Consider the following 23,190-nt stretch of genomic DNA (forward strand, 5'->3'; position numbering starts at 1 on the left):
ATCCATTTAGTCATTTAGTCAAGTAAATAGCTTTTGCTCATCAATTTTTTTTTTTTTTGGGTAAAGTCCCTAAAAAAGGAAATGTACTATTATTTTGATGTTAATTGAGGTATTTGTGACTTATATATTGATATGTTTTTGACCATTTAATGTCCAAAATCTATTCATCATTCAATATTAAGCATTTTAACTGTGCATTTAATTTGTTTGGAAATTTTGATGGTGATAGACTGAGAAATTAGCTGATATTTGGCCATTTTGAGATTTTATGCATCAGTCAACAACTGTCTGCTTGAACGATCTACAAAAGTGCTAGTTCCCCTTGTTACCTTGTTAAATCTCGTTACTGGATATTCTCTGTTTTTGGTTTACATGGTCCATGTTTTGGCTTTTGAACACCCTGCATCAGCCAATGAACATATATGAATTCCATGATATTGTTGAAAAAAGGCTTTTTGTAAGGCTTGCATTAATGACCACTGTGGCCTACAAGATAGTGTTTAATTTAGTGTCACTAGCACACTTAAAATAGTGAAGTAATGAGTTAAATATGCATTGAGGAAAATATTTTGTGTTGAAAATGGATGTAAATTAGCTGGGCGTAATCATTTATAGTCAGAATACAACATAGTTGTGCATGTCACTGGTTTTACAACTGAGGACAAATAAAACCAGATGTTCATTTGTGTGTATGTTTTAAATGTTCATTTATGTATTGTTATTTGTTATTGTCTGTGCTGTGTGTTCCTGTTTAAAATGTAACGCTCTGATTGTGTTTTCCAGGTGGTTTTGTGAGGGTAAAGAGTTGGAAAACAGTCCTGATATTCAGATCATCACCAACGGTGAGCGACACTCTCTGATCATAGCCGAGGCATTTGAAGAAGATACAGGCAGATACTCGTGCTTTGCCTCCAACTTTTATGGCACAGACTCCACCTCAGCAGAAATCTACATTGAGGGTAAGTAAATTAATCATTGACCATTTCATATGAATGAAAGTTTATAGTTTAAAGCAGCATCATTTCATTTTCTAATAGGAGCGTCTTCATCGGATTCTGACGGAGAACAAGCACAGTGAGTTTCCAGGTTTTCCATCATTGAATCATGTTATCAGAATAACATGTACATTTATTTTAGGGGTGTAATGGTACACAGAAGTCACGGTTCGGTACTTACCTCAGTTTTGGAAATGCATATTTCATCACTGGACTGTAGTAGTTAGACGTTTCAACGGCACAATGCCAAATTATTTTGTCTCATTATAACAGCAGAAACAACTTAAAATACTCATACAGGTCATACAGATAAGAGTAAGATATCATTCGAAACTGTAATTTTTATTTGTGTACACTCCCAATAAAAACAAAACATTGTGCTTTTGTAAAATAATGAAAACATACAGGATGCCGCTTTCTGGATGTTTCCTTTCCGTGAAGTTTGTGGAACTCGTCACAAAAATTAATTGAAACTCAGCGTATAGGCTACTAGCAAGCTCTTGCGTGCTCCTGAACTCTTGTTTTGGGTTGGTGCATAGATCATCTCTTCTTCTTCTGTCTTTTTTCCTGTTGTGGTGGTTAGCAAACAGCATTGCATTACCGCACGCCTCCTTCTGGATTGTAGTGTGGATCACCATCCGACTTTATGGATCGAACCGTGACGTCCGTACTATGACGGTTCGGGACGAATATGTATCGAAATGTACCGTTACACCCCTAATATATATGGACCCAGTGGTGTAGTCTACGTGATATGCAGATATACGCCGTATACCCACTGAAAAGGTAGAGGATTTTGAGGATACATAACATCATCATTTTCTGACAGAATTTTTACACTCTCATTCATAAATTCACCCTGTCTGTGTTGCGAAACACTGACTTTTGGACCATTTGGGCTTCCATGACCTGTGACCTGGATCTGACGTCACTTAGGTATAACAACACAGTTGCTTAGCGGTAATTCTCGACGCAAGTTTGACATTTTCAGCACTCACGTTTTCGCTCATAACTTCATGGAACATGCTCTGATCGTGGAAAATGGCACATCATTAGTTACAGCAGATCTCATTATTAAAATGAGTCCAAAATCAACATAATCCATTGGGTCAATCCCGACAATATTCCTCATGGAGTTACGACACACTCCACAGGCGCTAACTAAAAACAAATGTAGCTTTTACGTGGCGTTTTCACTTGTAAGTTCATGAAACATGCACAGATCATAGAAATAGCACATCATTACTTACAGTGGGTGCTCTTGAATGAAATTAGTCCATAATCAACATAATCCATTGCGTCGACCATGAGATATTACTCAGGGAGAAACACTTTTAAAAATACCCATAGCCAAATAGCCCATACCCTGAAGGGCGAAACAAAAAAGCTAAATTGGTTTCAAATGCTGTTACTTTTGATTACTTTATGCTATCACCACAAAATTTTATCCAGATGCAGGGAAACTTCATTGTACCTTATTTCCTTCTTGAGTTATAAGGAAGAAATAAGAAAGATATATAAAATAAATAATTTTTTATTTTATTTATATATATTTATATATATATATTTTTTTTTTTAATCAGCAGTTTCTCAGTACGAAAATGTTCAAATGTATTGATTTTTTTTGTTGGTTTTTTAAAAAGTTTTCTATCACAGTATACTCACAAAAAAAAAACTAGACTACACAACTGTATGGACTCTTTCCACTTCCTTCATGGACCCCAATGGACCTGTTTGAAAACACATGAACTTACTTTTTTCAAACTTCATAATAGATCTCCTCAGCCCAATCCTGCTGAGATCTCGATTGAGTCCAACACATATGCTGAAGACACAACTCCAATTGTAACAACCACCTGCGCTGAGCCACCAGCACCTTCAGACGCAAAAGCAGTACAACTGACCGCTGACTCTCTATCTGAACAAGAAGATACAGAAATCCTGAGCACCAAGGTCGTCAGCACTGAAATACCTGTACTAGAACCAACTGCACCTGTACTGGAACCAACCTTACCTGTACTAGAACAAGCCATACCTGTACTAGAACCAACCGTACCTGTACTAGAACAAACCATACCTGATCTAGAACCACTATTGCCAATATCTGAGGTGGAACCAATTCCACTTTCTCCAACCCTCAGCATAACACCACCATCACTTCAATCAAGCCAAAGTATCTCTGATATACTGTTAACGTCTCAACAGAGCATTCCTGAGGTACGAAAAACACACCAAATCTACAGTTTTGATTATACCCACTTATGCATGTGTTTCTCTTACATTATAAATTTTCTTTTTCAGAATCTAAATGGCAGCAGTAGTTATCTTCAAAACTTTGATGTAAGGCCCATAATGGCAGCTCCTGTTTTTACAAAGGTAGAGCAAACACAACAAAATTATTGTATTTCTAACCTTATTATGCAACCAGACTTAGGATTTTTGCATGTCAGACAATGAAACAGTCCAATGCAAGCCATTTCTAGAAATATAATATAAACTTAGTGGTGACCTTGTTTGATTAGCAGTGCCATTGTAACCCTGCAGAACACCAATTAAAATGCGGTAGCAGTCATTGTGGTAGTTTTGCATGAGAGAACACCTCTAACATTATTTTCAGAATATATAAAAATGTAGTTTTTTTTACATGCTTTGTATTCCAGTATCATTGAACACCATTTTCTCTTTTGGTGCAGAACCTTCAGGATGTCCTGGCTCTGGAGAGTCAGCTGGTAGTGCTGGAGTGCCGAGTAAAAGGCATTCCCTCCCCCAAAGTGGACTGGTACAGAGAGGGAACACTTATTGAAGATTCTCCAGACTTCAGGATCCTCCAGAAGAGTATGTCTAATTTTAGTATGCATACATTAAGATAAGTGGTTGGACCTATCCTTGAAAATCCTTGGATCTTGTAAAAAAAACTCTCAGTGCATGAATTGTTCTACTTACAATTGGCTTCTGATAATCCACAAATTCTGTTGTTGTTTTTTTGTTCATCAAGAACCAAGATCTATGGCTGAATCTGGTAGGTGGCTTTACAGCTGCTTTGTCAAGATAATTATTTCATGGCACTAACCACCTAACAGTCTACCATTTCTCTGTTTGGTGTGGACTTCAGAGGAGATATGTACGTTGGTTATTGCGGAGGTCTTTCCAGAGGATTCTGGAACATTTACTTGCACGGCCAGCAATAAATATGGCACAGTTTCCAGTATCGCAGTGTTGAGAGTGAAAGGTAAATTTGTGTTGAATTGATTATTGGGTCAGTTTTTCCAACGTAAAACTGCTTAGACTGCTTAAAAACTGCTTACACCGAGTCTAATTCTGAAAAATATTTTTGTCTGCATCAATAGGACACAGTAATAACAACACCAAACCCACAACAATAAGCACTTTAACTGTGGAATCGTCTCCACCAAAGGTTCAAGCAACAGACCTGATATCAACAACTTTGAAGCGCAAGCCAGATGTTCCTCTGGTAAACAACAAGATTCACTCAAGTATGATTTTTCTCGACCCTTTGAGCTCTGGCTTTAAGCAGTCAGACCCTCTGGACTCTGAAACGTTTCGTTCAGATACCATAAATCCTAGTACGTTTCGTCATGAGCTAAGCACTAGCCTGCCTAGTCTAAACCCTCTCAGCATTGGAAAATACAGCTCAGATACTTTCAGGAGTAGTTTACCTCAGCTAGATCCACTCAGCTTCAATGCTTCTTCACTGACCTCTGAATCGAACCATAAGTCTGTCAACTCTAGCACTACACACTTTGATTCAGGAAGGTCTGGTTGTAAGGCTTCCACAGAAGGTAACCAAAGTCCATCCAACGGATTAGCCTCTGGCATCACTCTGAACTTGGATCCCTGGGTTGAACCATCACCAAATGGTCCAAAATCTACCTCTAGCCTTTCTGTTACTAGTCCCCAACCAGTAAACATTAGTAACCATCAAGAGCAACCATCTGTTAAACCCCTACCGGAACCCCCAACTTCTTGCCTCAAGACAAGACCCGAGGGTGTGTTAGGGAATCACAATGAACCCCACTCTAATTCTCGAACAGGTCTCCGTGTAACCTTTAAACTCCCAGAGGATGAAGAAGAAGATGAAGAAGAGAAAGAAATGTCATCCAAAGAACCCCCACCGGTGTTGGCTAAACCAAAATTGTAAGTACCAACTTCAGAATGTAGCTCGACAACATTTTAGGACCTTCTGAACTAGATACAATGCATTTGTTTTCTCCTTCTTTTCTCTTATCTTAGAGACCCAGTGCAGCTTAAGATCCTCCACAATCAGGTGCTTTTGGAACAGCTGCAGGATAACGTCTCCGCAAGCCAAGAGTTACCACATTTAGACAGGACAAATTGTGAGCCACCGCCTGTCACGCCAACTCAACCTCTTGCAAATCTAGTGCCATCTCCACTCCGACCACCTCTCGTAATTCATTCTGGTCCACAGCTGATCCCTGTATCCATCCCTGCAGCACCTGCACTGCCTGCTCCCATATTAAAAGCTGCTCCTGTATCCCAATTGAGCATGCCTTTAACCAATTCCATGCCCTTGCCCCAACTTACTCCATCAGCCACAACCTTACACACCCACCCTCCTACACCTCAACAAAATCCGGTTCCTACTACTTCATTAAATACTGTTCCACCAAGTATGGTTCCTTCTACCTTAATACACCCCAAAAATGGGGTGCCTATCTCACCCAATGTGGCTCCTATGTCAAGTGTGATACCAATAATCCCAATAACTCAACCTACAGGACCTCCCAACATCCCTATGCCTCAATCAAATGTGGGACATTCTATGCCTTTTCTTCAAATTATCATGGCTCCATCCATCCAACCAAACCCTAACTACGTGACCAATAAGCCACCCATTACTCCTTCCAGTCATATATCACAAATGAACATGAATCCAACCTTCCAGATGAACTCTGTTCCCAATAGTGACATGTGTGTTGCCAAAACACAAGCATTGATGACCCCCAAAGCAGCAGTGGTGAACAACACTGCATCAGAGTTAAACACCACCTCAATTACTCATCCCAGCATGGCTCCACAAGACACACGTTCTCAAAATCTGTCCTATCCACCCCTGAGTATCATCACATCACCGCATCTGGTGAGAAATCCACCTGCGCCCATCCCAAGTCCAATGTCTCCACCTCAACTGAACAACACCCCCCAGCCTCCACTTCCCGGGATTTTTCCGATCTCCCCCCAGAGCTTCAGCTACACCAGGCCGAAGGAGTTCATCACAGCTCAGACGATCTCTCCTATCAGGAGTTTTTCTCCAACTGAGTCTCCTGTTCCAATGCTACACGAATTAGCTGCACAGATATTCCCAAAGTCGACGCGGGAGATCACGTCGCCCGTCAACCAGTTCGCTGCGTCCCCAAGGAAGTTTCCAACAAGAGTTTTGGAGTCTCCAAGAAGCCCCCCATATGTGTCCTCACCACCTCTATTGCCTCCTGGCCTTGTGAATTCAGTGTTTTCTTTTAGAACTCAGTCTCCACCACAAGCTTCTTCACCAACGTCTAGCAACTCCAGCCCCAGCCCCATCCAAAATCCAGTGGCCTTCCTTAGTTCTGTCCTTCCTTCGCTGCCAACATCTCCTCCGACCAATGCAATGGGGCTGCCTAAAAGAGCCCCACTTGGGTAAGCAAACTCCAACACAACATTAATTCTTTCCCTGTCATTGACGAAAATTTCTAGCTTTCCGTGTTTTCACCGTTATACAGTAGGGGGCGCTATTACACATCTTCTAAAAGAGTATTTCAGTCGGCATTTAATTCTGTAACATTAAGCAATTTTGATTTATATGCTGTTTAATGTTGATGATTGCATAATTTTACATATGCATCTGCTTACAGATGCTATTGCTTGGTTCTGCTTCTTCTTTGCCTGTGTTTTGATCAGGAGATTCAATTCATTTAAAGGAATCATTTCATTTAAAGGATTTAAAATGTTACTGAATCTCCTGATCAAATCACAGGCAAAGAAGAAGCAGAACCAAGCAATGGCATATGTAAGCAGATGCATATGTAAAATAATGCGATCATCAATATTAAATAGCATATAAATCAAAACTGCCTAATGTTACTGGGTGAAATGTTGACCCAGGACGAGCTACAGGACTGTGAAACTTTAGGGGTGTTGATGGACTCGATCTACACCCCTTCATCGGGTGTAGTCTTTTGCAAAAATGCGTTTTTCTCAGCTTTTTGCTGAAAATTTAGCTTTTTTGATTAATTTTACCCACACTCAATTGTTGAAAAAAAAAAGATTGCATTAAGCTAGAATAAAACCTATTTTTTTGTTTAAAAGCAGAGTTCTGTTCTTTCTTTTGATATATTATATAATACAATTTGAAACATTTAGTTAAAATGATAAAACAAATGCTTGCTCGTAGTTCACGTACAAACTACTCGTAGTTCACGTTAATTGTTTACTCGTTCATTTACATTAGAATATTTTGATAAACTCATTTGAATTTCTGTCTACTATGCAACACCAAAGGTGTTTTTTTGTTTTTTTTTGTAGAATATCCTGGTTGGTCTTATTTTTCAATACAATAAAAGTGAGTTGAAAACGGTTACTCTCAAGCTTCAGAGAGGATGAAAAAGCACCTTAAAACTATTATAAAAAATGGTCTGTGTGACTGTATTATATTCCATAATCTTTTGAAACCTAATCTAAGATCTAAGCACTCCATTGGCTGTTAAGTGTTGTGACTACATCAGTAAGTTTAAATCAAGAAACGGGTCTGCGAACAAATGAACCGAATCAACTGATTAATTGAAAAGATTTGACTCAGAAGAATGATTTGTTCATAACTGTTTCTCTTATGGACTTCCACAAAAGTTCCAAGAAGAGTAGATGTCAATATTCTCAGGGAATAACTAATTTTATGATTGGTTTTTGTCATTTTTGAGCTTGACAAGCCCAAAGTACTTTCTTTTTCAAATTGAAAAGAGAGGCCACTCAGTCCACAATATTCTTCAAAAATTCCCCTTATTGTGTTGCATTAAAGAAAGACAGTCAATGGGGAGTTGCGTTTTTGGGTGAACTGTTCCTTTAAGTCATTCCAATCAGCCAGTGAGATTTAAGGGTTAAAGTTAACCTTTTTAATAAACCTTTTCCCTGTGATTTTAAGGGCAGGTTCTTGTTAGGGTTTGCCGTATTTTCATGTGTTTCTCCATGTCCAGGCCTCAAAGTTCACTGAAGAAGAATCAAAGAGTTTCCAGACTCATGTCCGATAGTGAACTCCGCGAAAGCAGGGAAACACTCTTACAAGATATTGAGAAGAAGTTGCGATTTAAAGATGAACCACTTCATTTTGGACAACAGGTACAACGTGTCATAAATATTACAAAGATGTAAAGGTTGTTTGACTAGTGTATAGTCGAAATAGTAGGGTTGACAGACTCAGGGTTGCTCATCTGCTTTAGTTTAGATTGAGTTATGAGTTTCTTTATGTGACACAATTATAATCTTGGTTTGCAATAGTGTTTGTGTTGACTTATACAAAACCCTGATTGTTGGAGGTGGAGACGGAATAAGGAAGAAAAATATCCTCATAGATAACACGCCATACATATACTATGTTAAATAAGTACCAAAGAGAGATTGAAATACTGTGAATATTTAGTTGTTCTGTAAAGGTCTTTAAAAAAAATATTTAGGACTTAAAGTTAAAAGCTGTTTAATATCAACATGAAATAAAACCCACTTTTCTAATGAAAATGCTGTTTCACATAGAAATACTTCAGGTTGATTGATATGCGAGTGTTTCATGTTGATTTTAAATCCAAATATACATGATTTGAGGACTTTTAGATTGAATATTGAATACTTTCAATTTTAAAGTATTGCTTTCTGTCCCTTATTAATGAAAACTTAATTTCTGTTTGTGGTCTTTATATTTATTTGGATATACAGTACGTGTATGTATGTTTATGTGTATATATATATATATATATATATATATATATATATATAAAAATACATACATATATATATATATATATACATACATAAAAAAAAATATATATATATATATATACATAAATACATACATATGCTGATGCATATACACTCACCTAAAGGAGTATTAGGAACACCACACTAATACTGTGTTTGACCCCCTTTCGCCTTCAGAACTGCATTCATTCTACGTGGCATTGATTCAACAAGGTGCTGAAAGCATTCTTTAGAAATGTTGGCCCATATTGATAGGATAGCATCTTGCAGTTGATGGAGATTTGTGGGATGCACATCCAGGGCACGAAGCTCCCGTTCCACCACATCCCAAAGATGCTCTATTGGGTTGAGATCTGGTGACTGTGGGGGCCATTTTAGTACAGTGAACTCATTGTCATGTTCAAGAAACCAATTTGAAATGATTCAAGCTTTGTGACATTTGTGCATTATCCTGCTGGAAGTAGCCATCAGAGGATGGGTACATGGTGGCCATAAAGGGATGGACGTTGTCAGAAACAATGCTCAGCTAGGCCGTGGCATTTAAACGATGCCCAATTGCCACTAAGGGGCCTAAAGTGTGCCAAGAAAACATCCCCCACACCATTACACCACCACCACCAGCCTGCACAGTGGTAACAAGGCATGATGGATCCATGTTCTCATTCTATTTACGCCAAATTCTGACTCTACCATCTGAATGTCTCAACAGAAATCGAGACTCATCAGACCAGGCAACATTTTTCCAGTCTTCAACTGTCCAATTTTGGTGAGCTCTTGCAAATTGTAGCCTCTTTTTCTTATTTGTAGTGGAGATGAGTGGTACCCGGTGGGGTCTTCTGCTGTTGTAGCCCATCCACCTCAAGGTTGTGCAGGTTGTGGCTTCACATATGCTTTGCTGCATACCTCGGTTGTAACGAGTGGTTATTTCAGTCAAAGTTGCTCTTCTATCAGCTTGAATCAGTCGGCCCATTCTCCTCTGACCTCTAGCATCAACAAGGCATTTTCGCCCACAGGACTGCCGCATACTGGATGTGTTTCCCTTTTCACACCATTCTTTGTAAACCCTAGAAATGGTTGTTCGTGAAAATCCCAGTAACTGAGCAGATTGTGAAATACTCAGACCGGCCCGTCTGGCACCAACAACCATGCCACGCTCAAAATTGCTTAAATCACCTTTCTTTCCCATTCTGACATTCAGTTTGGAGTCCAGGAGATCGTCTTGACCAGGACCACACCCCTAAATGCATTGAAGCAACTGCCATGTGATTGGTTGATTCGATAATTGCATTAATGAGAAATTGAACAGGTGTTCCTAATAATCCCTTAGGTGAGTGTATATACTGTGTATATATATATATATATATATATATATACTATATATATATATATATATATATATGCATCAGCGAAGACCTTCCCATTTAAGAGTCACCTTTTTCACTTACTAAAACATTTCATGTGTCAAATATGCGTCCGCATCATACACCATATTAACACTGTCAGAGTAACACTAAAACACACATTTGTCTTGATGTGTGACTAGTCTCTGTGTTTACATCACCGTCATTCATCCTGTCCTCCATAGAAGCCGAGTTATGTGGGGGAAGTGAGCCGATCGCTCGGACCAAACATTCCCACTGCAACTGTCATTAACTATGATGAGGTACAAGGAATCTTCTCCATTGCAAGCAGTGCTTTGATCTGTATTGCTTTTTAATCAACATATAAGAATCAATTTGAATGAAAATGATAAACAAATCTTTCTGAGTTATTATAAAGCGGTTGCTTTTTCCACTAATGGAGCTGCATGCATAATAACTCATTTTAGTGGAAGATGCAGAACGTTTAAATATTTTTAAGGCCAAAATTATTTGCAAGATTTAACATTAAAACCTCAGTTTAACGAATGATAAAAATATAGCAGTGTAATTGTAAATCGTAACTAGGGCTGTGAAACGATTAATCCCATCCAAAATAAAAGTTTGTGTTTACATGTATGTGTGTGTACTGTGTGCATAATTATTTTAATACAGACACATGCATGTATATATGTTAGAAAAATGTGTTATTTATATATAAAATATTTAAATATGATATAAATTATGTATATATTTATATATATGTGTATATATATATATATATATATGTATATATACACACACATATATTTCTTAAATATATACATGCATGTGTCTGAATTAAAATAATTATGCACACAGTACAGACACATATATTATGTAAACACAAACTTTTATTTTGGATGTTATTAATCGCAATTTATCATTTCACAGCCCTAATCGTAACTAATACTCTAACTAGAATTCTGTCATAAACGATTATGCATGAGAAACTATATATATATATATAAAATTAAATGCTACATGTTATACGTACTAACTAAATGAGAATATTAATATTGGTGTTCAATGGATTTCTCGAACAGAAGCAATAATGACATGAGCATTACATTCAACCATTTACAGTATAATCTGTAGTTTTTTCATCTCAAACACAGTGTCTATGTGAATGCAAGCGTTGTCTGTGAGTAAACATGAGTGCTTGAGAGACTAGACAGAGATAGGAATGAACAGGACCGTTCTGTATTATAAATAGAGGTGACTACATTAGGGATGTTGGCGGTCGCCCAGTTTTTATCAAGACAGACGGGCTGTTCGGGCAACTTGATATACTAATAGGTACTAAATAGGAAGGAATATTATTGGGTTCATATCATACTTTGGGAATGTTTTTTGCATTAAAACAGTCCTAATTTAGTTTTATATGACTGTTTTTACCCTCTCTTGAACCCCCGGAACATGACGTTTTGAGGGCTAGTTTTCTTTTAAGACTTCAATCTATATATTATAATGTTATGTTATTATTGTAATCGTTTTGCATAATTGTAAAATGTGTCGCTGATTTTATCCGGTGACCTGACCACTGATCATCGTCATTTATTAGATATATCTTGATTTGTATGATTGTGTATTGTATTTTTAGACATTTTTAAGAAAACATTAACATTCAGTTTGCGACTGTGGATAATGTTTCCACAGATCCTGGAGAGACGTTTCCAAAGCTTTTTTCATTTAGATGTATGAAAACATAAACGGGACACGTTTATGACCAGATAAGATAATTCGTTCATTTCGTAATTACATGTTTTGTAGGAATACAAGGCGTCGAGCTTTGAGCAGCGGCTAATGAGTGAGATTGAGTTTCGTTTGGAAAGAACTCCAGTGGAAGAGTCGGATGATGAAGTTCATCATGATGAAATTCCCACGGGAAGATGCATCGCGCCCATTTTCGACAAGAAACTCAAGCACTTACGGGCCGTGGAAGGGGTTCCCGTCACATTTACCTGTAAAGTCGTTGGAATTCCAATTCCTAAGGTGAGTGTTTGGCAGACTGAGGGATTCTGGGATGTTATTGTAAAGCATGCGCAGAAAATAAGAGTTTAATTGTGAAGGTCGCTAAGATTTTTTAAATGTTAAAAAACATTCTGCTCATCAAGGCTGCATTTATTTGATCAAAAATAAAGTAAAAACAGTGAAATAATATTGCAATGTAAAACAGCTGTTTTCTATGTGAATATATAGTAAAGTGTAATTTATTCCTGTGATCAAAGCTGAATTTTCAGCATCATTACTCCAGTCTTCAGTGTCACATGATCCTTCAGAAATCATACAATATGATGATTTGATGCGCAAGAAACACTTATGATTATTATCAATGTTGAAAGCATTTGTGCTGCTTCATATTTTTTTGCAAACCATGATTAAGTAAGTTCAAAAGAACTGTTTATTTGAAATATAAATATTTTTTTACTATTATAAATGTCTTCACCATCATTTTTTATCAATGTAAAATGTTCTTTCTGATTAAAACTTAATTTCTTTAGAATGAATAAATAAATAAATGAATGAATAAAACTTCTTCTCAAACTGTTTTCTGGTCAATTTATTCTAATTCCCCCCCCCCAAAAAAATTGTTATATATGAAAATATTAAAGTCTTTAAGCAAAACAGAAACGTATGTTTCAGTTCAGTCATCAAACTGTATGTTGATGGACTTTTATTTTGTACTCTTCCCACAGGTTTACTGGTTTAAGGATGGAAAGCAGATCTTGAAGAAGAACGAGCACTACAGGAAGATCAGAGAGGGTGATGGGACGTGTTCGTTACACATAGAAGCCGCTACGAGCGACGATGACGGCAATTATACAGTCATGGTAGCAAATCCACAGGTAACGGCAGCAAAGACAACCATAAGAAATGCCATTGAATTATAGTTTAAATAAAAGCCAAGCCTCTTGTCATGTCCACAGGGTAGAATAAGTTGCTCTGGTCATTTGATTGTCCAAACGGGTCCCGTACGAAACCGGCCCATGGTTCACTCTCAGAGGTGAGTTGCATCCATGCTCAGCTTTCATTAAGTTCTTATCCAGTTGCAATGGCTGACGTTTTATAGACTTGTATGCAGTGTTTGGGGTAACTCATTACAAGTAACTTGAGTTACGTAATCGGATTACTTTTTTCAAGCAACTAGTAAAGTAACGCATTACTTTTAAATTTACAACAAAATATCTAAATTACTTTTTCAAATAAGTAACGCAAGTTACTTTTTCACGTGCATTGACTGACACTGACGGCCCTCCTGTCCTCATGTTGAGAGGAATCGTGAGTAAGTGCAGACGCGTTGTGTGTAAAACATGATGGTTATTGTCGTTCTAGACTAAATGTGAGCGTGCATTTACTCATCTCACTTCCACATAAAAGATTGAGTATTCCTCAAAATTAACTGAAAAATGCAAAATCAGAATAATACGCAAACCTCCAATAATTTTATATATGTTAAATAAAACAAATATTTGTATGCATTTAATAATCTCAATCTCAAATAAAAGACCACTTAAATGTATTTAAAGCGAGTACACTTTCATGACTGTTTCTCTACACAGTACACAGTAAAAAGTGTAATAATGACAAATTTGAATCATAGAACAATGTAAATCATTGTTTTAATAATCTTTTGCTGTACTTTAAAGTACACTTATTTTGATGTGTGGACTAACATACTAAAGCACATGTGAATTATATTTAATTATAATTTAACCGTAGTGTGTCATTCAATGTAACATTTAAAATGTAATGTACCAAATTGCAAACTTCATCATTACACATATTTAATTACTAATATATTTAAATACATGACAGTAATTATATATAGTTTATCAGAATTCAATTATATATATATTTATTAAATAATATATAAATATATTTATTTAACTATATATATATATATATATATATATATATATATATACACACACACACACACTATATATATTTAATAATATTTATTTATTTAATCTATTTTAAGATTACATTCGGCAGTAATCTTTGACCATATTTCAAAGATAATAGACGTAATTATAAAATTCCATATGAAGATGTACTTAATGTTTTTTTAAATCAAATTAGGTCTTCTGTTAAAATAACTGCATTTAATATAAATTTAAAAATTAAATACATTTAAATCTCATTTTATTCCCCAATGTACTTGCTGCTGATCTTCGATGATTCAGTAAAACCATAAGCAAAAATGACTTGTTTTTATTTGTGAAGTAAGTGTTAAACTTTCTTCTCCTGCATCCTATTCTTGCGTTCTCAGAACAGCAGCTGAAAGGATTGTTTAAGGTTTAAATTTTAATATTTTAATAATAATAATAATAATTTTAAAATTTTAATATTTCAATTTTGGTCTGAAAGGGCCTTTAAATGTGCACCAAAAATTGATTTTTTTTGTTATGAAAAAAAACAAGCCCAACCAAAAACAAGTGAGCAAAAGTAACGTGATGCTTTACTTTTCTTAAAAAGTAACTAAGTATCGCAATTAGTGACTTTTAAAGGGAGTAAGGCGATATAATGCATTACTTTTCAAAGTAACTTTCCCCAACACTGTCAAGTCACCTTTATTTATACAGGTGAAACTCGAAAAATTAGAATATCATCCAAAACTTATAATTTTGATGATTATGGTTTACAGCTTATGTAAACCACAAATTAAAATTTTAAAAAAGTTAGAATATTACATGAAATCAATAAAAAAAGGATTTTAAACACAGAAATGTTGGCCCTCTGAAAAGTATAATCATGCATATGTATATAGTTATATATACTAAATATATTAGTTTCACCTTTTAATCTGAATTACAGAAATACATGAAGTTTTGCATGATATTCTAATTTTTCGAGTTTCACCTGTATAGTGCTTTTTACAATAAAGATTGTAATTTAAGAAATCATCCTGATAATTTAAACTACTTAATTTTACTTCATCTCTTCTAGTAATTTAGAACATATATATGTTCTAATAATCATAATGCATGCTTTTTAATAACCGTATATCGATTGAGACACAACATCCAAAGCAGCTTTACAGAGATAACAGGAAAATAGTGTTGTAATGATATTGTTAAATATAAAATGAAATGTCCCCAAACTTGTATGCATTGTATACACTGCTTGCATGCATAATATTTCTGTCATCACTCATGATTTTCCACAGAGTCCGAGCGCGTGTACAGGAAGTGGAGGGAGAACCGGCTCAAGAACGCTTCTATCGTCCACACTTTCTGCAGGCTCCAGGAGACATGTTGGCCCACGAGGGCCGGCTCTGTCGGTTAGACTGTAAGGTATTAAACCTACAGTGAACACACACAGATCTGAGCTCTTAACATGTGTGAATATCTTTGCATTCGGTGTCAAACCACAGGTGGAGTTCAGCACATCCTCCACTAAACACACACACACTGAGCTACGTCTTCATTTACAGTTTACTTAATGCGGACATAATGTACTTTAAATAAATATACACTTGCACCGAATGGAATGTTTTGTAGACACTTAATTGCATGTTAATTGCAATTAAATTAAAATGTATTAATAGTTAAAATTTATATTAAATGCAGTTATTTTAACTGAAGACTTAATTTGATTTTTTTTTAAAAGCATTAAGTGCATCTTCATATGGAATTTTATAATTACGTCTATTATCTTTGAAATATATTCAAATATTACCGCCGAATGCACTGACAAGCATTTATGGTAAAAAAGCAATTATTAAATAAATAAATATTATTAAATGTATTATGTGTGTGTGTGTGTGTATATATATATATATATATAGTTAAATAAAATATTTATATATTATTTAATAAATAAATATATAAATTAATTCTGATAAACTATATATAATTCCTGTCATGTATTTAAATATATTAGTAATTAAATATGTGGAATGATGAAGTTTGCAATTTGGTACATTACATTTTAAATGTTACATTGAATGACACACTACGGTTAAATTATAATTAAGTATAATTCACATGTGCTTTAGTATGTTAGTCCACACATCAAAATAAGTGTACTTTAAAGTACAGCAAAAGATTATTAAAACAATGATTTACATTGTTCTATGATTCAAATTTGTCATTATTACACTTTTTACTGTGTACTGTGTAGAGAAACAGTCATGAAAGTGTACTCGCTTTAAATACATTTAAGTGGTCTTTTATTTAATTCATATTATATTATCGGCAAGTACAGTTTTTCAAGTACAGGTTAGCTTATGCTATTCTCTCAATGTGCAATACATATTTTTCAGTTTTCGACTGGAATCATGTTTATTTTTTTACCTATATAAATAAACATATAAATAAAATAAAAATACAGGTGCACATTCAATATTTTGTTGTATCTATTCTATTGTTGTATCATTTAAAACCATTTCAGCTTATTTTTGTCGAATTTCAAAATGCTTGAAAAGTGACTCTTATCCAAATACTTTTCAGGACCTTTGTCTAGTATCCAGTACAATGAAAAATAACATTTCGCTGCAAGCTTGCCATTGCATGTTTTGACTTGTTTGAACTCAGTTCTCTGAAGCCTTCTCTGCTGTGTAGGTGAGCGGATTACCTCATCCTGAAATCATGTGGCTTCTGAACGGGAAGCCGATATATCCTGACGTCACTCATCGAATGCTTGTGCGAGAAAACGGGATCCATTCTCTGGTTATTGATCCTCTGACTCAAGCTGACGACGGGACGTACACCTGCATCGCCTCGAATAAAGCAGGACAGAGTTCATTCTGCCTCCAGCTCAAGGTCGTGGGTGAGACACACACTTCCTGTCTGATGGGCTCTCTAACATTCAAGTGTTATTAATGCTTTTTTCTTACATACAAGAAAAATGTATCATCCTTTGGTAAATCATAAATGTGATTTAGGACTAAGTCAACATTATTAAGTTTAAGAAGATTATTAAGTCACAAAAAGTTCAAATTACTGCAAATTAAGTCAATTATGAGATTTTAAAAAATCATTATGACAGTCAACATTGGGATAAAAAATTGAAATTGACATAATAATCAAGTAAATTTCTGTCCATTTTGACTTCATTGTCAATGACTTTTTATCGTATAACTTTTTGTCAATTTTGACTGTCGCATACTTGACAATGATGTCATAATATAATCTCGACTGTCATAAAGACTTTTTATTTAAATTTGGACTCTTTTTATTTATTTTGTATGTCATCATTTCGGCTGCCATAATTCTTACTTTTTATCTCATGTTTATTGAGTATGTCAAAATTCTGATTTTGTTTCTCAATTTTGACTTTCATAATTGACTTAGAATTATGGCAGCCGAAATTATGACACACTAAGTCAATTATGAGAGTCAAAATTGAGATAAAAAGTCAGAATTATGACACACTAACTCAATAATATGCCATAAATCAGATTTATGACATCCTAACTCAATAAAAATTAGATAAAAAGTCAGATTTATGACATAGTGACTCAATAAATATGCCATAAATCAGATTTATGACATAGTGACTGAATAAATATGACATAAAAAGTCAGAATTATGGCAGCCGAAATTATGATACTGACTTTTTATCTCATATTTATAGTGTCATAATTTAAAAAAAAACAATTCTCATGACTTTTGGTCATAATTTCGACTTTTCATCTAATTTTCGACTCTTTAATTTCATAATCACATTTTTTGTGTCATAATTTTAACTTTTTAACCTCAGAATTTTGATTTACCAAAGCAGGTTTTGTTTCTTATGAGGTAGAAATGGGCTTTTCCATAAAGCACATCAGAAATGTTTCTGAAGATGATCATTGGTGTCTATCAGCGAAACCGCTGACTTGTAAAAGTATCTGTATTGAAGTATTGTTGTAGTAAAAAGTATTGTTGTAGGTCCTACTCATTAATGTTAAGATTTATTGCATGTAATACAGAGTCAACAAGTTTGAACATGCTTAATTTGAAAAACCTCCTGCTTAAATGCAAGACATTAGCTAACCAATATAAATTGTGCATCAAATATTTGATCCTTTTCCCCCCTGTGGAATAAACATGTACAGAAAAAGAGCTAAAGCAGGCTCCATATTTCGTGGAGAAGCTGCAGAACACGGGCATCGCAGAAGGAGCTCCGGTGCGTCTCGAGTGCAGAGTTGTGGGAATGCCGCAGCCACTCATTTACTGGAAGAAAGACAATGACACGATCCCTCACTCGAAGGACAGGGTTAGGTGAGGTCACTGTGATGTTTGTGAGACCTTAAAGGGTTAGTTCACCCAAAAATGAAAATTATGTCATTATTGACTCACCCTCATGTTGCTCAAAGCCCGTAAGACCTCCGTTCATCTTCAGAACACAGTTTAAGATATTTTAGATTTAGTCCGAGAGCTTTTTGTCCCTCCATTGAAAATCTATGTACGGTATACTGTCCTTGTCCAGAAAGGCAATAAAGACATCATCAAAGTAGTCCATGTGACATCAGTGGGTTAGTTAGAATTTTTTGAAGCATCGAAAATACATTTTGTTCCAAAAATAACAAAAACGACGACTTTATTCAGCATTGTATTGTCTTCCGGTTCTGTTGTCAATCCGCGTTCATGAGTCCGCTGACGTAAGACGAGCTGACGTGTGTCTGGTGCGCCCGAGCTTCGTTTACAGTCTGAGGGAGACGCACGCTGGAAACAAAACAATCTTCGCAAACATGTCTAAGGATTTCCACACAGGGGAAGACTTGCATTTTTTTTTTACCAGACATATTTATTTGAACCCGAATACACGGACGCACCAGACACACGTCAGCAGCGTCTTACGTCAGCAGCGTCACTGAACGCGGATTGACAACAGAACCAGAAGAGAATACAATGCTGAATAAAGTCGTCGTTTTTGTTATTTTTGGAACAAAATGTATTTTCGATGCTTCAAAAAATTCTAACTAACCCCCTGATGTCACATGGACTACTTTGATGATGTCTTTATTTCCTTTCTGGACAAGGACAGTATACCGTACATACATTTTCAATGGAGGGACAGAAAACTCTCAGACTAAATCTAAAGTATCTTAAACTGTGTTCTGAAGATGAACGGAGGTCTTACGGGCTTGGAGCGACATGAGGGTGAGTCATTAATGACATAATTTTCATTTTTGGGTGAACTAACCCTTTAAAATCAGTATATAATACAGTAAATTAATAAAAAGCATATTTTGACATTCACTTCCTGTGTTCTGCTATCCCAGCATGCATCAGGACACTACAGGTTACGTATGTCTACTAATTCAACCGACCAGTAAAGAAGATGCTGGCTGGTACACAGTCTCTGCAAAGAACGAGGCTGGAATCATATCATGCACAGCCAGACTGGACATATATGGTGAGTATTTTTTTTATGTTTCAGTACTGTAAATTTGTGAGGTTAAAAAAAAAAAAGTAAAGTTATAAAGTATTCTGCATTCTGCATACATTCTCCTGCAATGATGTAAAGCAAAGTGTAGAGGACGTGTGTTATCTGATGATGAGAAATAAATGAATGAAAAGCTAAATTAAACTACTGTATTAATAGTCCATCTAAGACTATTTTAAACCTAACTTTCCTGATTATTTTAAGAAATTAGTCTAATATTAAAAAAAAAATTAAACTATTTTAATACTCCATCCAGAACTATTTTAAACCTAACTTTTCGGATTAATTTAAGAAATTATTCTTATAAATGAAACTATATTATTACTCCATCTAAAACTATTTTAAACAATTTTTCTAATTAAAGAAATAATTCTAATAAATGAATACTCTATTGAAAACTATTTAAAAAAAATCAAATTAAAGAAATTATTCTAATAAATTAAACTGCTATATTATTAACTATTTTAAACATATTTTTTCCTAATTATTCTAAAAAATTATTTTAATGAAACATTCAACTGCTATCTTAATACCCGCCATCTAAAACTATTTAAACATTATTTTTCTAATTTAAGAAATCATCCTGATAATTTAAATTTAAACTACTACATTTTCCTTCATCTAAAACTTCTAGTAATTTAAAAAAATATATATGTTCTAATAATCATAATGCAAGCTTTTTAATAACCGTATATTGATTGAGACACAACATCCAATGTTTGTTTTTTCATACATTTTTCACTACAGGTCTATTAAAGTGAACTGCAAAAAATTAATTAACAAAAACCTAAAAAAAACTAAAAGAAATGGTGACCAATTAAAGCACCAAAAATACATACACTTATAAATCTCTTCTAAAGCTTATAAGATGTTGTGTTACACTTTATTTTAACGTGTCATTCTTACAGTGCAGTTATACTGCATATTTAAGTACTGAGTAATATTAAGCAACTACATGTACTTACTATAGGGTTAGGATGAGGATTTGGTTGAGGGTTAGTTGCATGTAATTATGCATCATTTACTGTTATTACTACGGTAAGTACATGTAACATATGTAACAAGGACACTGTAAAATAAAGTGTTAGTGATGTTGTTGTGTACAGTACCTGAGTGAGCGCAGATAAAGCAGACGCTTGTGTGACTGATGTTGTGTTGTGTACAGTACCTGAGTGAGCACAGATAAAGCAGACGCTTGTGTGACTGTTGTTGTGTTGTGTGCAGTACCTGAGTGAGCGCAGATAAAGCAGACGCTTGTGTGACTGTTGTTGTGTTGTGTACAGTACCTGAGTGGGCACAGATAAAGCAGACGCTTGTGTGACTGATGTTGTGTTGTGTGCAGTACCTGAGTGAGCGCAGATAAAGCAGACGCTTGTGTGACTGTTGTTGTGTTGTGTACAGTACCTGAGTGAGCGCAGATAAAGCAGACGCTTGTGTGACTGTTGTTGTGTTGTGTACAGTACCTGAGTGGGCACAGATAAAGCAGACGCTTGTGTGACTGATGTTGTGTTGTGTGCAGTACCTGAGTGAGCGCAGATAAAGCAGACGCTTGTGTGACTGATGTTGTGTTGTGTGCAGTACCTGAGTGAGCACAGATAAAGCAGACGCTTGTGTGACTGATGTTGTGTTGTGTGCAGTACCTGAGTGAGCACAGATAAAGCAGACGCTTGTGTGACTGATGTTGTGTTGTGTGCAGTACCTGAGTGAGCACAGATAAAGCAGACGCTTGTGTGACTGTTGTTGTGTTGTGTGCAGTACCTGAGTGAGCACAAGTAAAGCAGACGCTTGTGTGACTGTTGTTGTGTTGTGTGCAGTACCTGAGTGAGCACAGATAAAGCAGACACTTGTGTGACTGATGTTGTGTTGTGTGCAGTACCTGAGTGAGCACAGATAAAGCAGACGCTTGTGTGACTGATGTTGTGTTGTGTGCAGTACCTGAGTGAGCACAGATAAAGCAGACGCTTGTGTGACTGTTGTTGTGTTGTGTGCAGTACCTGAGTGAGCACAGATAAAGCAGACGCTTGTGTGACTGTTGTTGTGTTGTGTCCAGTACCTGAGTGAGCACAGATAAAGCAGACGCTTGTGTGACTGTTGTTGTGTTGTGTGCAGTACCTGAGTGAGCACAGATAAAGCAGACGCTTGTGTGACTGTTGTTGTGTTGTGTGCAGTACCTGAGTGAGCGCAGATAAAGCAGACGCTTGTGTGACTGTTGTTGTGTTGTGTACAGTACCTGAGTGAGCACAGATAAAGCAGACGCTTGTGTGACTGTTGTTGTGTTGTGTGCAGTACCTGAGTGAGCACAGATAAAGCAGACACTTGTGTGACTGTTGTTGTGTTGTGTGCAGTACCTGAGTGAGCACAGATAAAGCAGACGCTTGTGTGACTGTTGTTGTGTTGTGTGCAGTACCTGAGTGAGCACAGATAAAGCAGACGCTTGTGTGACTGATGTTGTGTTGTGTGCAGTACCTGAGTGAGCACAGATAAAGCAGACGCTTGTGTGACTGTTGTTGTGTTGTGTGGTGTGCAGTACCTGAGTGTGCACAGATAAAGCAGACGCTTGTGTGACTGATGTTGTGTTGTGTGCAGTACCTGAGTGAGCACAGATAAAGCAGACGCTTGTGTGACTGATGTTGTGTTGTGTGCAGTACCTGAGTGAGCACAGATAAAGCAGACGCTTGTGTGACTGATGTTGTGTTGTGTGCAGTACCTGAGTGAGCACAGATAAAGCAGACGCTTGTGTGACTGTTGTTGTGTTGTGTGGTGTGCAGTACCTGAGTGTGCACAGATAAAGCAGACGCTTGTGTGACTGATGTTGTGTTGTGTGCAGTACCTGAGTGAGCACAGATAAAGCAGACGCTTGTGTGACTGATGTTGTGTTGTGTGCAGTACCTGAGTGAGCACAGATAAAGCAGACGCTTGTGTGACTGTTGTTGTGTTGTGTGCAGTACCTGAGTGAGCACAGATAAAGCAGACGCTTGTGTGACTGTTGTTGTGTTGTGTGCAGTACCTGAGTGAGCACAGATAAAGCAGACGCTTGTGTGACTGTTGTTGTGTTGTGTACAGTACCTGAGTGAGCGCAGATAAAGCAGACGCTTGTGTGACTGATGTTGTGTTGTGTGCAGTACCTGAGTGAGCACAGATAAAGAAGACGCTTGTGTGACTGTTGTTGTGTTGTGTGCAGTACCTGAGTGAGCGCAGATAAAGCAGACGCTTGTGTGTCTGTTGTTGTGTTGTGTGCAGTACCTGAGTGAGCGCAGATAAAGCAGACGCTTGTGTGACTGATGTTGTGTTGTGTGCAGTACCTGAGTGAGCGCAGATAAAGCAGACGCTTGTGTGACTGATGTTGTGTTGTGTACAGTACCTGAGTGAGCACAGATAAAGCAGACGCTTGTGTGACTGTTGTTGTGTTGTGTACAGTACCTGAGTGAGCACAGATA

At 36.4% G+C, this 23,190-nt stretch overlaps 1 protein-coding gene across 4 annotated transcripts in view; it reads left to right on the forward strand.

Moving 5' to 3' along the window:
- mypn (myopalladin) overlaps positions 1-23,190 on the forward strand; it is a 48,479-nt gene that overhangs the window by 14,292 nt on the left and 10,997 nt on the right. For 2 of the 4 annotated variants that reach the window (XM_077217355.1, XM_077217356.1), the window contains 18 exons: positions 784-959; positions 1,038-1,074; positions 2,771-3,212; positions 3,297-3,371; positions 3,689-3,830; positions 3,991-4,014; positions 4,108-4,224; positions 4,343-5,150; positions 5,247-6,650; positions 8,201-8,342; positions 10,561-10,638; positions 12,146-12,367; positions 13,072-13,221; positions 13,303-13,379; positions 15,546-15,672; positions 16,942-17,149; positions 18,420-18,585; positions 19,590-19,723. In XM_077217355.1, the coding sequence (XP_077073470.1) occupies positions 784-959; positions 1,038-1,074; positions 2,771-3,212; positions 3,297-3,371; positions 3,689-3,830; positions 3,991-4,014; positions 4,108-4,224; positions 4,343-5,150; positions 5,247-6,650; positions 8,201-8,342; positions 10,561-10,638; positions 12,146-12,367; positions 13,072-13,221; positions 13,303-13,379; positions 15,546-15,672; positions 16,942-17,149; positions 18,420-18,585; positions 19,590-19,723 (4,529 nt within the window). The remainder of the gene's footprint in view (positions 1-783; positions 960-1,037; positions 1,075-2,770; positions 3,213-3,296; positions 3,372-3,688; positions 3,831-3,990; positions 4,015-4,107; positions 4,225-4,342; positions 5,151-5,246; positions 6,651-8,200; positions 8,343-10,560; positions 10,639-12,145; positions 12,368-13,071; positions 13,222-13,302; positions 13,380-15,545; positions 15,673-16,941; positions 17,150-18,419; positions 18,586-19,589; positions 19,724-23,190) is intronic. The other 2 variants (XM_077217357.1, XM_077217358.1) reach the window with 2 other exon arrangements.

The sequence above is a fragment of the Siphateles boraxobius genome, unplaced genomic scaffold (genome assembly GCF_051911475.1).
Source record: "Siphateles boraxobius isolate OS27281-9 unplaced genomic scaffold, OSU_SipBor_1 73, whole genome shotgun sequence".
Classification (NCBI taxonomy): domain Eukaryota; kingdom Metazoa; phylum Chordata; class Actinopteri; order Cypriniformes; family Leuciscidae; genus Siphateles; species Siphateles boraxobius.